The sequence below is a fragment of the Corapipo altera genome, unplaced genomic scaffold (genome assembly GCF_003945725.1).
Source record: "Corapipo altera isolate COAL_440 unplaced genomic scaffold, ASM394572v1 56, whole genome shotgun sequence".
NCBI lineage: Eukaryota > Metazoa > Chordata > Aves > Passeriformes > Pipridae > Corapipo > Corapipo altera.
In genome coordinates, this window is record NW_020884896.1 from 2,549,660 (window position 1) to 2,566,230 (window position 16,571).

Consider the following 16,571-nt stretch of genomic DNA (forward strand, 5'->3'; position numbering starts at 1 on the left):
TTCCACTTGTTTTACTGAGTACCTCCTAGATCTAAAGAGTAACAGTTCTGTACTCCCCTTATCCACCACTTCATGATTTAGCAAATCTGCTTCCAATTCACCTCTCAGTCCCCTTCTCTACCAGCTGGAGAATTCCAGCCTTCTCAGACTTGTGCAAGGCCACCACTACACTCGCTTTACTTTTTTGGCTGCCCATCTCTCTAACCTCTCTTAACCCCATCATATCCTTCTTGAAATCTGGAGGCAAGAACTGGACACAGAACTCAAGTTGTCGCACATTAAGGTTTTATGTAGAAACCAAAAGATGTTTTGTTTTTATCACTGTCTCTGATCATCGCCATCTTTTAGCTGTCACTGAACACGAAGATGAGCATTTCAGAGAACTCAATAATTCCATGATTTCTGAAACTGATACTGCCATCGTTGATCTTAGAATCATATAAACAAGGTTTAAAGTTTTTCCCTCAAATAACCTTACATTTACTTACACTGAAGCACATCTGCAACTTTTTGTCCCTTTGGTCAGTTTTGTGACTCATTTACAGAGTTTAACAATAGTGTAGGGTTTAACTACCCAAAGAGCTTGGTTTCACTTATATCATCACTGCTGTCTCGCTGGGTAAACACATGCTGATCTACTTTGATATATTCTCTGAAAATTACTATTTAAAAAAAGCAAGTAACCCATTTAGATGCATTCAAGCTTGTTCAATCCATACATAGAAGTTCTGACAAATATCCCTTGACAAAACTTGAGAGGATTAAATATATTTATACATTTTCTGACTCCAGCTGTTTTCTCTACCTGAATCAACCAGTCCCGCAGCAAAAGAAGCAAAAAAAGAAAGCATGACTTCAGCTCAGCTGCCTCATCTGTAGTAGAATCAAGGAAGTAGTGGAAGTTACTAACTGCAATATTTGTTATCACTTCTGGCACGCCAGTCATTAATCCAATCTATAAACTGCTCCTAAAGGTGGATTTATGCTAAACTGCCAGTTCCTGAAGGGCAGGACAGCTGAAATGTAGACAGCCCATGAACTTATAAGGCAAGTCACTCAGGCATGTCTTGCCATTTTCTCACTGAGCACCTGATGCTTCAATAAAACACTCTTCACTGAATAAACCAAGGACTCAGCAGCTCCTCTACCTTTACTATGAACAGCTGATGCCTAAGGTGTAACTAGTGGGTACTTCAGAGATCATGCAGATGCCAGGGCTACGCCTGTTGCAAACTTGAGCTTTCAGGTGTCTATATGAGTAACGTAATTTACAAAGACTAGAATTTAGCATACAATGCACAGTTAAAACATACAATGGTTGGACTCAAAGTCACATCCAAGTCCTCTATACAGTCAAATTAATTTCACAGTATTAGAGACTATTGTACCAAAGTGCCACCAAGGACACTTAGTACATCTTCCTCTCACAAGGTGAGACCAACTTACCTACCTCATTTCTGAACTAGAATATTTACATTCTTATTGCTACAGTTCTAGCAACAGCACTGTAATAAATAAATGAATAAATATTGTTACCGTCAGAGAGAGATTCATAGTCATAGTCATATTCATCCTCTTCATCTTCTTCCTCTTCATTGGTAGGTGTGGGGTTGCTAGCACCATTGCTAGCCTGTGCTTGCATATGTGCCAGCTGGTGAGCCTACAACAATAGAATCACTTAGTACATTATTGGTAAGTACTTTGAAAAAGCAAAAGGGTTTTCATCACTGTTTGCATCTTATTTTATTTATATGAAAGCAATGAATTAGAAATAAGTGAGATTTTTAAGACTGTTAAGATCAAACTAAAATTCCATTTTAAGGGTGTGAAAGTAAAGAAAATCTGTATTGGAATAAAAACAATAAGATATGAAAACTAATTAATTACAGGAAAATTTCCACTTTGCACATCACTCAGAGCAATGCTGCTTTTTTCCAGTCTGAGGTAGGCTGTTCCAGAAATAGTTTAAAACCTTTTCAAAAGATGGAGCATGTCCATATACTGGTATGAATCAGTGTGATTTATTCATTCTGATACAAGAATTTAAGTCTAATGCAACTACATTTACATTTTCAAGGATTCAATCTAATTGCTGACTAACCATAGACATTATTATATTGACGCTACTATAGATGCAGCCCTAACCTTTAGAAATCAAAAAAATTCCCATATAGGTATAAGCACTATTTGAATAGCAAAGTCCCCCATAAAAAGGGATTAGGAAAGACAGTATTTGCCTGGTTTGACTATGAAAAAAGAAACAAAGTAGAACTCTACCAAAAATTACTACATATTGTAAATATATACACATACTTAATGCATATCACTATTTCTCAATAAAAGTGAACAGTAAATGCTACAGTCTCAGAGAGAAAATTCATTTATGTTTATCATTTATTTAGGGCTATATAAAACTAATATACACTAAAATTCAGTTGTCCTGTATCTATACTGTACTATATGTCTTGTCTAGTTATTTGAAAGTGTTGCAATCCTCTGTGAGTCTTCCAGGCATGAATACGCATTAGATTATTCTGCTGTTCATATGGGAATAGCACAAACTTCAAACACAAATGAATTATTTCTAACCAAAGTTGGGTCTCACTACTTGCTATTAGAGAAAGACTTCACCTTTTGTTTCAATATATCCACTGGTGTTTGATGGGCTTTCAGCTTCTTGTTTTTAAGCAGGATTTTTCTTTTCAGTTGGCCAGGGGAAGGAAGCATGGGATCATCAGAAAAGTCACTCTCAAATAAAAACTTTGTCACCAACTTATCTCCAAATACATTCTGAAATATCAAGAACATGTGATATATTATGGAAAATCCCAAGGCATGTGCTTAGAGTAATTTACTACAGTTTATGGCCTACCTTGAAGATTTCAGCCATCTTGCGTTGCTGAGGCAATGAGCAGTGGTTTTCTATGGATATGATAACTGGCATGTCAGAAGTGATGAATGCATTGCGATCAATAGCTTCAACTACCTCCTGGGGGAAAGAAAGGCCATTGAAAGAACACGGGGTTATTTTGCAGCATTCAGCTAGCTTACTGTTAGTTGAAAGGGGAAGATATCTGTTTTCCTCTCTAAGGAGAAAGGGTCCAAAATTTGTTTTCAAAACAAGATAGCATCTTGTTACAACAGGACTGGTAATACATACTTATGTTACTTACGTTGACAATAAAAAGACAGAAAATTACAGTATATATGCTACAAAAACTGATTTAAAAAGCATAATCTTTAGCATTGAGGAGTTCATGTCTGACAGTCCATAGTTCATACTCTATTAGGATTTAGCCCATTAGGATTTGTATTTTTCTAGTTGGCAAATTTTTTCCTTCATTGCAGAAAAAAATACTGATTTTCTTCTCATTTTTTTGTTACTATATGCAGTTATTAGCATACCTTAAAAGAGATCTTAGTAGTAAGAGTGTGACCATGATAAATGATAGGCATCCCGTCATCACCATCCCAGCAGTCTAATTCTACACTTCTGCAGCCTTGTAAAAGAACCTACAATGCAATTGAACAGTGTAAGCACGTCTAAGTCACACTCTCATGCCACTAAAGCAAAAGACAGACATTGCAGATCTGAGTGAAAGCCCTGTGATTCAGTAAGAGTGCTGGGAAGCGCAATCTCCATGAAGTAAACAGCCCACAGAAGCTACCCGCATTCCCTAACTGAGATCCTCATTTCCCATTGAAAAAGAAAGGGAAAATTAAGAAAGCATGTATGTTCTTAGGAGAGTTACCATAAAGCTTTGAAATTCATGGTATCTTACAGAACACAGGGAATCTGTTTGCAGAAGGTGGTTCCTAATGTACAGCTTAATTTTCTGAGGGAGAGAAACATTTCTAAATTTCTCCCTGAAAAAGCAGCTACAAGGCAACATGGCAATTTATTCCAGGTTGCTCTCATGACAGCTTACGGGGATAGCTCCAGTTTGTTTTCTGGTTCTTTTTGTTATTGTTAGTTTTATAAACAGAAGATTGTCTGAAAATGATGTCTGAAGAAACAACTTCTATGAGTATAGTTAGAATGGAAATGTGCCAAGCCATCTTAATCAATTATATTAAGCTAATTTACATCCATTTTTCATTTATTCACTTATTTATTTTAGAAAGCCCCACTTGCTAGAAAACCACTGAAGGAAGCAAATAGGAAGGATGAAGGGAAAGACAAACTAGCCCATCTGGTGACAGCCCAGCTTATTATTGCTATCAGTATTTAGCATGCCTGTCATCTGTACCACAATTAAATATTTTACTGAATAGAAAGATCTCAACAATCAAACCCATTTCCAGCAAAAACATTCAGAAACAAAAAACAAGTTATTCCTCCTACTCAAAACCTGAATAATTTGATTTCAGACAGTTGTGTCCATAGCTGGCACACCATCACTTCTGTGAGAGCCAGCCACACTGAGCCAGAACAAAGTGTCCCTTCAGCTTGAGGGACAGGGAGAAGATTTTCTGCATCATGCAAATTTTGAAGGCAGCTGAGCCTTATCTCACTTCCCATCTATTACCAACACAATACTCACATCACCATGTAGTGCTACTACAGGAACCTCTGCAATTGCATTATTCAATGTGATCGTGTTATTCAGGATTTCCTAACACAGCCTCATCCCTCTGTCTTACAACCCCAGGTGAAGGAGCACATGGGACACCAGATAAACCCTTCTCAATGATGAGTCATTAACATTTAAAGTAATGAAAACACTACTGACAGGAAGTTCGACGCTTTCTCTAGCATTTTGTAAATACAGACACGAAAAAATATATATACAAACACAGAACCAAAAGTCCTAGGGAGAAATCGTTTTGTTCCTGCTCACTGCCAATAAGGCATAAAGTCTAAAAACCTGTAGGATATTCCTAGAAGTAATGTTTTTAGAAGTTATAGTTCCATTTGAAATTTGTCTTAGCAGTGCAATGTACAGTATTTCAGTAGTGTTTTTGACATCTGAATGAACTAAAATATTAGATCAGTCTTTCCTGTGGGAAAGTCTAATTTTAGTAGGTTGGGTCAGACCGACTGGTGTCTAAATGCTATGAATCTCAAACTAAACCCATTTTTTTTGCCTTAGAAAAGGCATTTGAGCACAACTGTGCTTACAGGCAGCTTTCCCACACATCATGTTTTCCAACATTTTGCAAGTAGAGGTTTAGGACATCTAGATTTTCAAAGCAAAAAGGTCATGTTTCTGCAACTTGCCAGTAAAACAAACAAGTTCATGTTGAAAGCTGCACAGTGATCCAATCCTGCATACCTGGCTGTAGAGCTCTACTGAGGACTCCCCTTTAAGCTGATGGCCAGTAAGGTAAGTGTTGTGTGAAGATTCTATGTAGTAATAGGAGAGAGGAAAGTTCAAGTCCTCAGCATTCTCCTGTGATTCATCATTTTTGGAGGCAAAGTTGTCTTTATCCATCAAAAATCTAGAAGTGAGAAGATGTGAGGAAATTTTATGCTGTGCTTAGCATTTTGTGACTGTCATACAAACATCAATACCCTAGTATCATCTTGAAAGATATATATAGAGATAGAGATATAGATATATAAATTAACACATACGTAATTACCTTGCAAATCCTTCAAAAGATAGCAGCCCTTGCTGGCACATATTCACACTGGGTTCAAATTTCTATGAGGAGGAAGAAATTTAAGAGACACATCATAACAATTCGTTTTCATAGTGTAGTCTGCTCATAGCACTCACCAGTAAGTATGTAAAACCAGTCTTTTTGTGGATAATTATGTGCCTGCAAACTGTGTTTTACTAAACAAATATACTGAACTCATAATTGTAAATCATAGAATCATTCAGTTTGGAAAGGATGTTTGGAGGTCATCTAATCCAACCTCCTGTTGAAAGCAGAATCGGCACTTAAACTGAAATTAAGAAGGGTTTGTGATCAGGATCCCACTCTTATCTACTATGCTTAAACACAACATACCACCATCTCAAATTAAAGAGACTTGTAGTAGTCTAACTTGATGTTTCTTTAGAATTTCTGGTTTCTAAACTTTGCAGTTTTATATTACATGTTGATAGTTGAAAGCTACAGTTTTCAACCCTTGTTAACTGCCAAGTGGGGGGTTAATCTCGAATCATATTAATTATGCACGTCTAGAGGAATAAAAAATTTTCTATACACTTTCTAAAATCTTCAGCAGTTGTACAAAAGGGAATAAAATGTCCATGTTTGCTCTGGAATTTTTTTATTAAAAAATAAAAACATGTGGAAATGGTGCTTTTTAAAGTTACAAATTAGGGTTAAGCTCAATCAAATGTGGTCACAGACAAGGAGAAAACAATGAACTGTCACAAATACTTTTCTCAAGTGATGACATCCCTTCCCTGCTAAAGCACACATAGCCAATAGAACACTTTATTTGCATGATTTTAAAATAAATTTATATATGGACATCCATACAATTTTCTAGCCCAAAATAAAGACAGTATTAAACTTCAGACTCAAGTAAACAGTAGTGACAATATCAGTGTGAAAGGAGATATCCACACAGATGCTATTCTGACTGGCAGACAATGGTAGTGGGGAAAATGGAAGTAACAGGAGTTCAAGTAAAAAGAAATTACAAGATATTTGTATTACAGACCTGTATAATACTGAGAATTTCATCATAGGTACAGTGTTCTCCTTGGCAATTCACTAGGAAGTCATTTAGCTGCTGGATTCCCACTCCAAATATTCCCAGCGATGTGCTTTCAACTCCAGTACCATTGGTAACAATGCTGGCAGCAGCAATAGCATCAGATATTTGCCTCTGGTTGTCTGATAGCTGCTGCCTGCTCTTAATGAACAAACCAAGGTCTGAAACATTTCTAGTCAACAAATCTTGAAAGAAAAATAAGAGAATATAATTATAAGCCAAATAATTATGTGTATTATATATATTGTATAGAATATAATGCAATATACAATGTGCATGAGTATCTGACTGAATATTTTAGCACCGACATAGTAAATTAGAACAAACTCATCTTGTTTTTATTCATTAATAATAGAACAAGAGTCCATGGGAGCAGACTATAAGTGTTCAATTATTATGAACAAAATCCTGGAATCTTGAACATGGATCCACACACTGTCACCCAGGGTTCTCCTGCTTCCCCTCACAAACAGCCTCAAAGCCTTTCCTTCCCTGTGTGCAACCCCATAATACCCTTCCTGTTCAATCACTGTTTATCTTCTTCCAGTCCCCTATGCCAATTGTTCTGCACCCTCCCCACAAGATGCTTGGCAGAAAGACTGTTTTCTTTAAATGTGGCCAAAGTTCAGACTGAGATTATGGTAACTGGGGAATGTAAAGAGGGACAGAGGCTTCCTTCCCCTTATCCCACATAAAGCAGATCCACTAGGAAACCAGATAAGGAAAAAATAGCCAAATGAGACACAGGCCACAGCTTCCTCATTTCTACTCCCTATTTTTCCTTAGTGTTTTAGCCCTTCCAGAGCTCCTGCAATCTCTACAGATCCTTAAGCTCAGCCACTCAGCAACAAGTTTTATGCCTCTGCTATTATCGGTTACAAATATATTTGGCTAATGGAAAGCCAGAATACTTTTCCTTCGCTTCACTTCTGTCTTCCATCCTGCTTAGCAAAGGCATGGCAGCAGTCCTCTACTTAAACTTATAACTGATGGTTCTTTTTGAGGCTGAGACACTTTTTATTAAGGCCAATAACCGAAGTTGCTCAGCAGTCTAACAGCTCAATTTTCCTCTTTAACAAACCTAAATCAGGCTGGAATCCACTGCTATTTTCATCAATTTTCAAATTAGTATAAAGTGGAGCAGGGTCTAAGCCGGATCGGTTGCAAGGCACAGCATAGATATCGAAAAGGTCTTTCAGATCCTTGCGGCTACGGACGCTGCAAAAAGAGTAGGAAAGTTCAATTTTCGCTCTTTTATAAACTTGGATGAATGAAATCAGTACAAAATAAAGACATATTTTACCTGAAAGATTTGAAGAGCTCTACAAATTCCACAAAAGTCATGTTACTATCAGACACCATGAAGTTTTGAAACCCCTTCATTCCTCCTTTAACGCGGCCATGCCAGCTACTGCTGCTCCATGTGCTAAATCAGAAAAAGACTGCTGTAGTTTGGGTACACTAAACTGCTTTTTATTGAAACATTTTGCATTACTGTGGTAATAGTTTATTTGTGCTCTCCTTAATGCATTTATTACCAATATCTGGAAGAAGCAAATAAAGCAGTATCTTATAAGATGCATAATGACAGTCTATACCATCTTGTTTTACAGCAGCTATTCTTTTCCCTCAAGACAACTGCAAACTTTGCCAGAATAAATAATGTATATGCATGGTATTTAAAGCTTTCATGTGCAAAAGGGCCTGATGCATATGGCACAAATGAAAGCATTCTTGTTTTCCTTTGAAGAAAACAATGCCATTATTCTTGTAATGCAGGTTCTTTATGAAGTTTATTAAAGATTTGCCATGGAAAAAATAAAATGGAAGCGGAATTCCTTAAAGCTCTGTTGTCAAAATAAAATGCTAATATTCTGACTGGATACACAGGAAAACCAAGTATTTTCCTTATGTACCTGGGGTTTCTTATATCTGGGAGCATTGAAGGTGCAGATTTTAAGAAGCATAACACTTCCCCTTTCCTGGCATTCAGCTTTCATTGTTTCCCAGCCCACGGGTTTTCTCAGATGCTTTCCAAGAATGGTTGGGGTTGTCATCAGATATCTCAAAGACAGGTCAAACTACAGTCCTCTTCTTCTTCTGTTAAGATGGGACAGTAGTCCCTGGAGGGCTACTGTCCATTAGAACCAAATGAGGTTCCAACGATTCCCTCCTTTCAGCTTTGTGGACTGAAGGAAGGAAAGCAAACTGGAATTTCTTGAGAGAAAAGGCAGAAAATGATCACGGAAACAACTAGCTGTTTGGTGCTATTTATTTTAATTGATTTGAGTAATACCAATACCAAGAGTAATAATTCCTCTGTAACTGCAGTCATTACTCTAAGTTCTGCAGATGAATAAAGTTTTTGAAATAGAACCAGTATATTTCCAAAAGTGACTTCCCGAAATCTTCAGTCTACTTCAGATTTACACTTGTAAGTGTAGTTAGGCCCTCACTAGAGAAGCATGAACAAGTCCTCAGTGAATTACATGTAGTAATTTGCAATGAGGGGCTGAGCTCTTGAGCCCCCTCCTGGGCCTAAAAAGCAATGAACACACCCTGCAGGAATGGAATCTGCCAGCACCACCATCCTGAAAAGGGAGGGATCTAAGCAAACAACTGTCTGCTTTAAACCATAACTGCAGAAGTCACAGTATTTGTTTCAAATATCAGACTAGGCAACTGTGTGTCAGACTTAATTGCTCTGTAATGTTATACACAAATCCATTAATCTATGAATTCTGCCATCAGGTTCAGTACAAATAGTTCCAACAGCTGCAATGGAAAAACAGGACCAGCTTGTTGCCCAGTGTTCCTGAAGACATGCCTGCAAGCAGGTGACTTTTTACCCTAATATGCTAGATCAGAATCCTCAATTTACTCTTGGGCTACGATGAATGCATATAATTGAAAACAGAATGTGACTTAGAAGTAGAAAAAAATACCATCTACTTTAGTTGATAACATTCAATTTGTTTGACATCATTATGGCATGTACTGACATACTGCATATAACTTTTTTTGGACTAAATAATTCCTAACATTTTTATCAGACAAGAAAAATAAACCACGATGAGGAAAGTCTCTAGACTCCAGAAAACAGACTGGATCTGTAGAGTACCAAATGGAAAGCCAACAGCAGAAGAAAATGTTCAACATTTTACTAGATCTGATCATTAAAGACTGTCTTCCAGAGTCGTTCCATGGGTAATACAGGTTGTTAAAAAAAAAAGCCAAAAACCCCAAGAAAATCTCACCATCACCAACAACTAAAACTGCAATTAGTGGCAGTCTGGATTACACCTGTATACAGTTAATGAGAGAGGTAGTTTATTCTCTGTTCACAAAAAAAGCCCACTTCTCTAGTTTTCCATATCCTGTGGTCCATTTTCCAGCGGCCTTATCACCCTCTCTCCTGATTCCTCCACCTTACAGGTGGCACTAGGTTTCCAAAGACCTTGGAAATTTGTCATATGCACATCTGCTTTGAAAGAATGACAAAACCAGCTGCAGGCTACCTGTGTTCAGAAATCATCTGGACATTTGGATTATACAAGGATTTATTTGAATGTAAATTATTTGTAAGGACATGAGGATTATCAAGGTTATGAGTTATATATGGAAAAATACCATTTTTCACTCTGTACCCATAAGAATTACTATTATTTAAAATGTACAATAAAGATAGCCAGGTTCTCCTCTTTTTCAACTTTTATCATTACATTTAGAAATATTTTTCCACTTTAAAAAATGTTATTTTATTTAGCACTTCTCATTTAGTGGAGATGTTCTAGTTTACTGCTCAGGTAAAATGATGCACATACTACATGGCAAGAGAAAAAGAACTAGAAATTTCTCTTGCTGCCCTCCTGCTACACTGCAGGACCTAGCAATCACTTGTCACCAGCTCAGCTTTCTGTGCTGCTGGTGGGACCCTCTGCCCACTGCTCTCCTAAGCTCCAGGTTCTGTGAGGGATTGTGCACACGCCTCATGGGCACAACCAGCTCGTGTCCAACACTGCCTCCAACTACGAAGCCTTATCAGAGTTTGAGCTTAAATCCAGATGCTAATCTGAATTACTGAACTCTGCTCATCTCCTCATCAGCTCTCATCTGCGCAGTGCTTATACAAATGTGTATAAGCACTCCCAGTGGATCTGGTTTTTCCTAGGTTATTTCATTATCTACGTCATTCAAACTTTCTGTTACTTTGGAAAAGGGATACTTCATTTTATCTTAATTTATAATGATACTGGCAAAACCTGTAGGGTATAACTAAGTATATAACTTGACTGCAGAATAACAACAAAAATAGAGCAAAAGAGAAACAAAAAATGGCTGTGTTCAGCCTGTGTGGGTTCCCAAACTTACTTTGCTTGCATATCATCAGGGTTAAGGGCAGCAGCTTCAAGTAAAAACATTGTGCTGCTCACAGTCTTTATGTACCACAGCTTGTGAACCACTGGCCCCAGTCTGCTCCTCCCTCACTTCTACCTGTGCTGCCACAGGCAGCCATCCTGCCACTGTTTCATGTTTGGTGTGTTTTATATCTGAAACGGCTGAAATAAGCTATGGCATGTTATTGCCTGACAGATTGCCATATATTTAATGCAACATAAAGCAATAGGACATGCCATGACTGTGGGTGGATTGCCTGAAGGTACAAACCTTACTGTGTCCCCCAAGACAGTTTGATGGTTTGAGTCTGAGTAAGCTCTTCATCCAGACATCTAATTACAGAAGTCTCTGGAGCACCTATTCCCAGAAGAGCACCTAAATTCTATATTGGAGGCAACCAGCTGGTTTACCATAAAAGATATCCCAGGAGTGAAGTAATGCACATACAAGGTGGAAGATTACAAGACTTTGCAGGAAAGCAGAGAGCCAATTATTTGATAACTTGGACTCACTGATCACAGTTGAGGCACACGTGAAGTGTCCACACACATGAAAACTGGCAAGCACAGTTCAGACCTAGCAAGGGTCCACAAATTAAATAACAATAATAAAACTCTCTCCAGTGCTCCAAATCTCTTAATGGCTCACAAAAATTAGGTCAAGGTAATGGGTAAAACATGTAACTCTGATTTGAGAAGATTTCCTCGGGACCGATGAAACAGCCGTATAGCTGCACCCCCAGCAAATTTTAGCAAGAAGGGTCATAGCAAGTTTAAGCAAGAAGTGTCATAGCAAATTTAGGAATGCTCTACCAAGGGATGTATGGAGTTGCTGGGGAAACTTTGCCAGGGAAAACCTCTGATAACTTGGGGAGGCCCACAGTGCTAAGCTATGCAGGGATCTGTACAGAAACCCAGGACTGAGAGAGAATTTAAAAGAACATTAGCTGTCCTTCCCCGGGGAATGCGAGTTCCCTGTTGAGTCTTATAATCTCTTTAAGAGAACAACAAGCATTTTGGCATAAAAATAAAAAGCAGATTTGCAAAACACAGAAGCATTTTCCAGAGGTGGTAAAGCAGTATTTCTTCAGTTTAATGTAAAAGAAATCTGTTCTAATACTCAAAAAAAAAAAAAAAAAGATAAAAGCTTAGAGAGACAAATCCAAGTTTGTGAATGATAGCAAGGAAAAAAAAGTAAAAAACATGGTAAGAATCTCAGAAAGCAGTGTTAAGCAGTGTTAAGCCAACCACATCTGTCCACACGTGGCTCTACTACTCACGCCTGTTGCTAAATCCAACTATTTTAAGTATAAATAAAATTGCCAAGAAATACACAACAGGAACCGTTCCACAAGACACATCTCTTCAAAAGTAATGTTATAAGAACATCAGTAATCTCTTCCATTTTTTACTATTGCTCTTGTGGAACCCCCAAGATTCATACTCATAACCACATTTCAGTATTCATTCTCTTAAAAGGTACTGGAAAGCCTCTGTTGAGAGTGTCTTCTTGCATGTTATAAAGTACCATCCACATCCCTGACATATTATGGTTGTTATATTATTACTGTAATCATTACCATCACCACCATTGCTATTTATACAATTAATACAATAGTGCCCTATACCACTGCACATAACATAATGAACTTTTACACTGCCTTAGTGACATAAAAAGGATGAATGTTCAAGGAAGAGAAGCTTATAAGAGAAAGATTTCAAATCTGTTCCTCTGATTCCCAAGACGATACTGCAATCACCACCAGAAATGTCAGCAAAAGTTATTATTCCCCCAGGTAGAAATGAATTGTGCTGAGAAATCTCAGAGCTTCAGTTCACACATCTACAACATTGCTGTTGATTTGCATTATGAAGATGTCTATAACTATGTTTTGGAGAAGATATGGAGAAAGAGTTAAACTCCACATTTGTGTAGTTTTGGAACAGCATTCCAATCTGCTTCTGTAACAGACATAAACTCAAGCGTGCTGCTCGGGGACTTGCTACAAAGGCATCCTCAGATTCATGGTATTTCAGCTTAAATGTCCTGTGTTGTCCTACAATGTGTTTTAGATGTCTACAAAAAGGCTAATGGCATTTCTGGTATTGTTTTTGTCAGATTTTGCTAGTTTGGCACAAACCCCACATTTGATGATAAGTAGCAGTAGCTTCTTTTTTTTTTAAATCAAAGCATTGATTTAAATCCTTACCTAGACTGACTCTTGCTTGAAGATATTACAGGAGAGGAGACTGGTCTTGCTGGTGAAGGTGATGTAGCTCCTAAGTTTGGAGACCCAGATGCTGTCAGAGAGTGAGCTCTTCTTGATGGCAGGTTGTTAGATGGAGAAGCATTAATAATAATATTTTGATCTATGGAGAAAACAGAAGTTTTCATCACAATTACATCTGGTCTAATAAAAATGTTTTTGTCCAAGTCATTAACATAGAGTAAGACACTAACAGCATTCTAGATTTGCCCCAAAACAGCCAAAAAAGTCCAAACTGAACAACACTTACAGACACATTTCATCTTAATGGAAAGAGAGTGCTACTGAAACTAAATGAAAGAACAATCATTAACGACTACAGAAATTAATTTAAAAGCTTACAGGGTTTGGAGTTTCAACTGCAAAAGTAGGTTTATATAATAAATTTATTTTTAACATGCCAAAAATATGTCTGCATAAAAAGACTTTGAGCAAAAACCCGATGGACTTTTAAGTACTGAAGCAATATATCTACCTGGTTCTTCTTGTTCATCAATATCTTGAGGATCTGAGCCACTTCTATTACGATATTCCTTACAGCTTTTTGCCTTCCGTGTTGCCATTTCATCATCAGTGGCCTCTCCACTTTCACCCTGGAAATAATGAGCACCATAATAAACATCCCAAACTCACTACTATTTCCAGTTCAACCTGTAACAAAACCATGAGGTAAATCAGCTATTCCTTATGAAACAGACTCCTGTAAGACCAATACCAGTAGAAAAGAGACAGCTTAAATAGGATAGATAGTGAAGTGTGGGACCACTGGCTGTTCCCTCAGTTTGACATCACACAGAAGATGACTGATTGAATCTCTCTAAAATGTTTCAGCTGGTTTTACACTATTTCACTGGTGCACAGGAGCCCTAAAGAGGATGGTTCTTCCCATTTAAGGATCTTCTCTACCTGCCTACTAGAAGAACAAGCGGGTAGTGTAGAGCTGCTAGTTCCTGCATTATCCTCTCTCCTGCCTATTGCTGAAAGCAGTTGAGCCCAGGAAAAAAGAGAAGACTACCAGACTAGGTCATGTTTCTGTCACCCACGAGACAAAACTGCATGCTAACATGAGGTGGAATAACTGTGGTAGTATTTCTGGAAATATGAAAATAAAAACTATTTTAAAAAGTGACATCGGCCTCCAGATGTCACTTTGTGTGCTAATATTTTTATTATTACCAATATTTTACCTTTATACTGAGGCAGTATCTAAAGGTTGCAAGAAGATTCTGTCCCCTTCTGCTAGCCCCAGCACCTACATGTCCCAAGAATGCTTCAAGCATGAGAAAAGAAACCAAAACTATTGGAAAACAATAACCAAAAAATCTGAAACTGCAATAAACAGTTTTAAAATTATCATCTAACTTTTTTCCTCTGGTTCAGAACACAGTTCGCTACACAATAACTACAAGAAGGAAACAAATCAGCCAGATAAGCAACAAAATACACAAATAACAAAATATTCTACCCTTATGAGTACTTTCTTCTTTTTCTTAGCTGTGCTTATTCCCAGAGTGTTGTTTCTCTGTACATTAGGTTTCTCAGTGCTTTTGGTGAGAGATCCCGTGCTTGTGTTTCTTGCACTCCATCGTCTGCCTCCGAACAGTTCAACAGCCTGAGCCAAAGTTGGGCCTTCAAACCTTCCATCCTCCTACAAAAATTCTCAGTGTTAACAAAACAAGGAGAATAAGAACAGACACACTTTTTAAAGCAATAATACAGACATCTCTGAAGAAACAGTGAAAGACAAAACATCAAGAGGAGGCAATTTTTAATTACTGCATGAATACCAAAGGGCTATTTTGTTTGCTGCTTTGTGGGTTTTTTTTGGCCCTAACTCTAATTGCTCAGTATTTCAGCTTTCTTTTCAAGTCCTGTCATTGCTTTTTCTTTAATAAAATACTTATTCCAAAACTCCAAACATATGAAGAGCTTTATAAGAAAAAAAAAATTAACCTCAATATATTCAAAACTTGTAAGGTTTGACATAACATTGTTTGGAGAATCAGATCTTATTGACTTAAAAAGTGTTACAAAGTTGGAGATGTGGTGCTCATCTTTAATTGAACCTTACTTACAACAGAAACTAATTGGATTACATTAAGTTGTTGATATCTTTGAAATTTTCTTATACAGAATCACAGCATCTTTTACCTGGTAAAGGCTGACATACTGTTTCCGTAGCCACTGTAGTCTTTGATCAGGGAATTTCCTCATTTTTCTTACAGCTTTAGTCAATTCCAGCAATCCATCATACAGCATTCTGGCAGTATATCTTGGAGCAACAAAGTGCAGCAACTTATTGTCAGTAGTCTGAAGTCCATAAAGTAGTGTTATGCCATTTTCTTCAAGGGACATATTACACAGTTTATTTTGAACACACACAGTGTGCATATCAATGCCCGAGTGTCCCATATATACAGCCTTGGCTGAAAACAAGTCCAAAAAACCTTCCACCAGTCCAGTATTACCAAGAAACTGGTATTTACCAAGCTCAGCAGTATTACCCAGCATACTCAGTTTTGCCTTAGCATTTGCAGGGCAAACTGTTGTGGGTTTTGTCCAAGTCAAAGTACTATTGTCAGGTTGAAGCTGAAGAAAGCACCGTGCTGAGAGATGTGTCTCCTGGTCATAATGAATGACGGTTGCCCCTTGTTGCATGAACTGATGGACATCAGCCCTGATAGATAACACGTACCAGGGAATGAGTTCTATCCCATGGCAGAAAGCCTTTTGTTGCTCTTCTGTTGAATTTGTGTCCCATTCCTTCAACTGCTCAAATATGTCACTTTCAGAATCTGAAAGGTCTCCAATTATAAATCTGCATGTGAGCAAAGATGAGAGATTTATATTTAATGATACATGTGCTGATTTATGCTATGATTGATGAATACTTTTTCTGCTGTTGTTTAAATAAATAGAACATTATCATCACTATAATTGCAACTTACAGGAACTTCTGAAGCTTTTATAATACTACAATTTCTGTTATTGAAATTTTGACTTAATAGTTGCTGTGATAATATAATTACATTTTCTTAGAACTTTCCAAACTTTGCATTAACAATAGAGATGTCTGATTGGTTCTTAAAGCCAAGTGATTACAGTTTTTAAATTCACAGCATAAGATTGCTTCAGTTGAAATATAAGGCCATATGTGAAAACTGTTAGCAGGATCTAGTGGATTGAAGACAAGACTTCTAATCTCTGTTCTATTACTGATTTAAGGTG

At 37.4% G+C, this 16,571-nt stretch overlaps 1 protein-coding gene across 5 annotated transcripts in view; it reads right to left on the reverse strand.

Annotated features, from left to right (window-relative positions):
* PLCE1 (phospholipase C epsilon 1) overlaps positions 1 to 16,571 on the reverse strand; it is a 150,139-nt gene that overhangs the window by 22,088 nt on the left and 111,480 nt on the right. For all 5 annotated transcript variants that reach the window (XM_027647743.1, XM_027647742.1, XM_027647741.1 and 2 more), the window contains 13 exons: positions 15,495 to 16,161; positions 14,809 to 14,991; positions 13,819 to 13,936; positions 13,287 to 13,446; positions 7,983 to 8,105; positions 7,761 to 7,897; positions 6,626 to 6,864; positions 5,587 to 5,648; positions 5,277 to 5,442; positions 3,406 to 3,513; positions 2,873 to 2,989; positions 2,632 to 2,790; positions 1,537 to 1,660 (listed from right to left, as the gene is read on the reverse strand). In XM_027647743.1, coding sequence (XP_027503544.1) covers positions 1,537 to 1,660; positions 2,632 to 2,790; positions 2,873 to 2,989; positions 3,406 to 3,513; positions 5,277 to 5,442; positions 5,587 to 5,648; positions 6,626 to 6,864; positions 7,761 to 7,897; positions 7,983 to 8,105; positions 13,287 to 13,446; positions 13,819 to 13,936; positions 14,809 to 14,991; positions 15,495 to 16,161 — 2,363 coding nt within the window. The remainder of the gene's footprint in view (positions 1 to 1,536; positions 1,661 to 2,631; positions 2,791 to 2,872; positions 2,990 to 3,405; positions 3,514 to 5,276; positions 5,443 to 5,586; positions 5,649 to 6,625; positions 6,865 to 7,760; positions 7,898 to 7,982; positions 8,106 to 13,286; positions 13,447 to 13,818; positions 13,937 to 14,808; positions 14,992 to 15,494; positions 16,162 to 16,571) is intronic.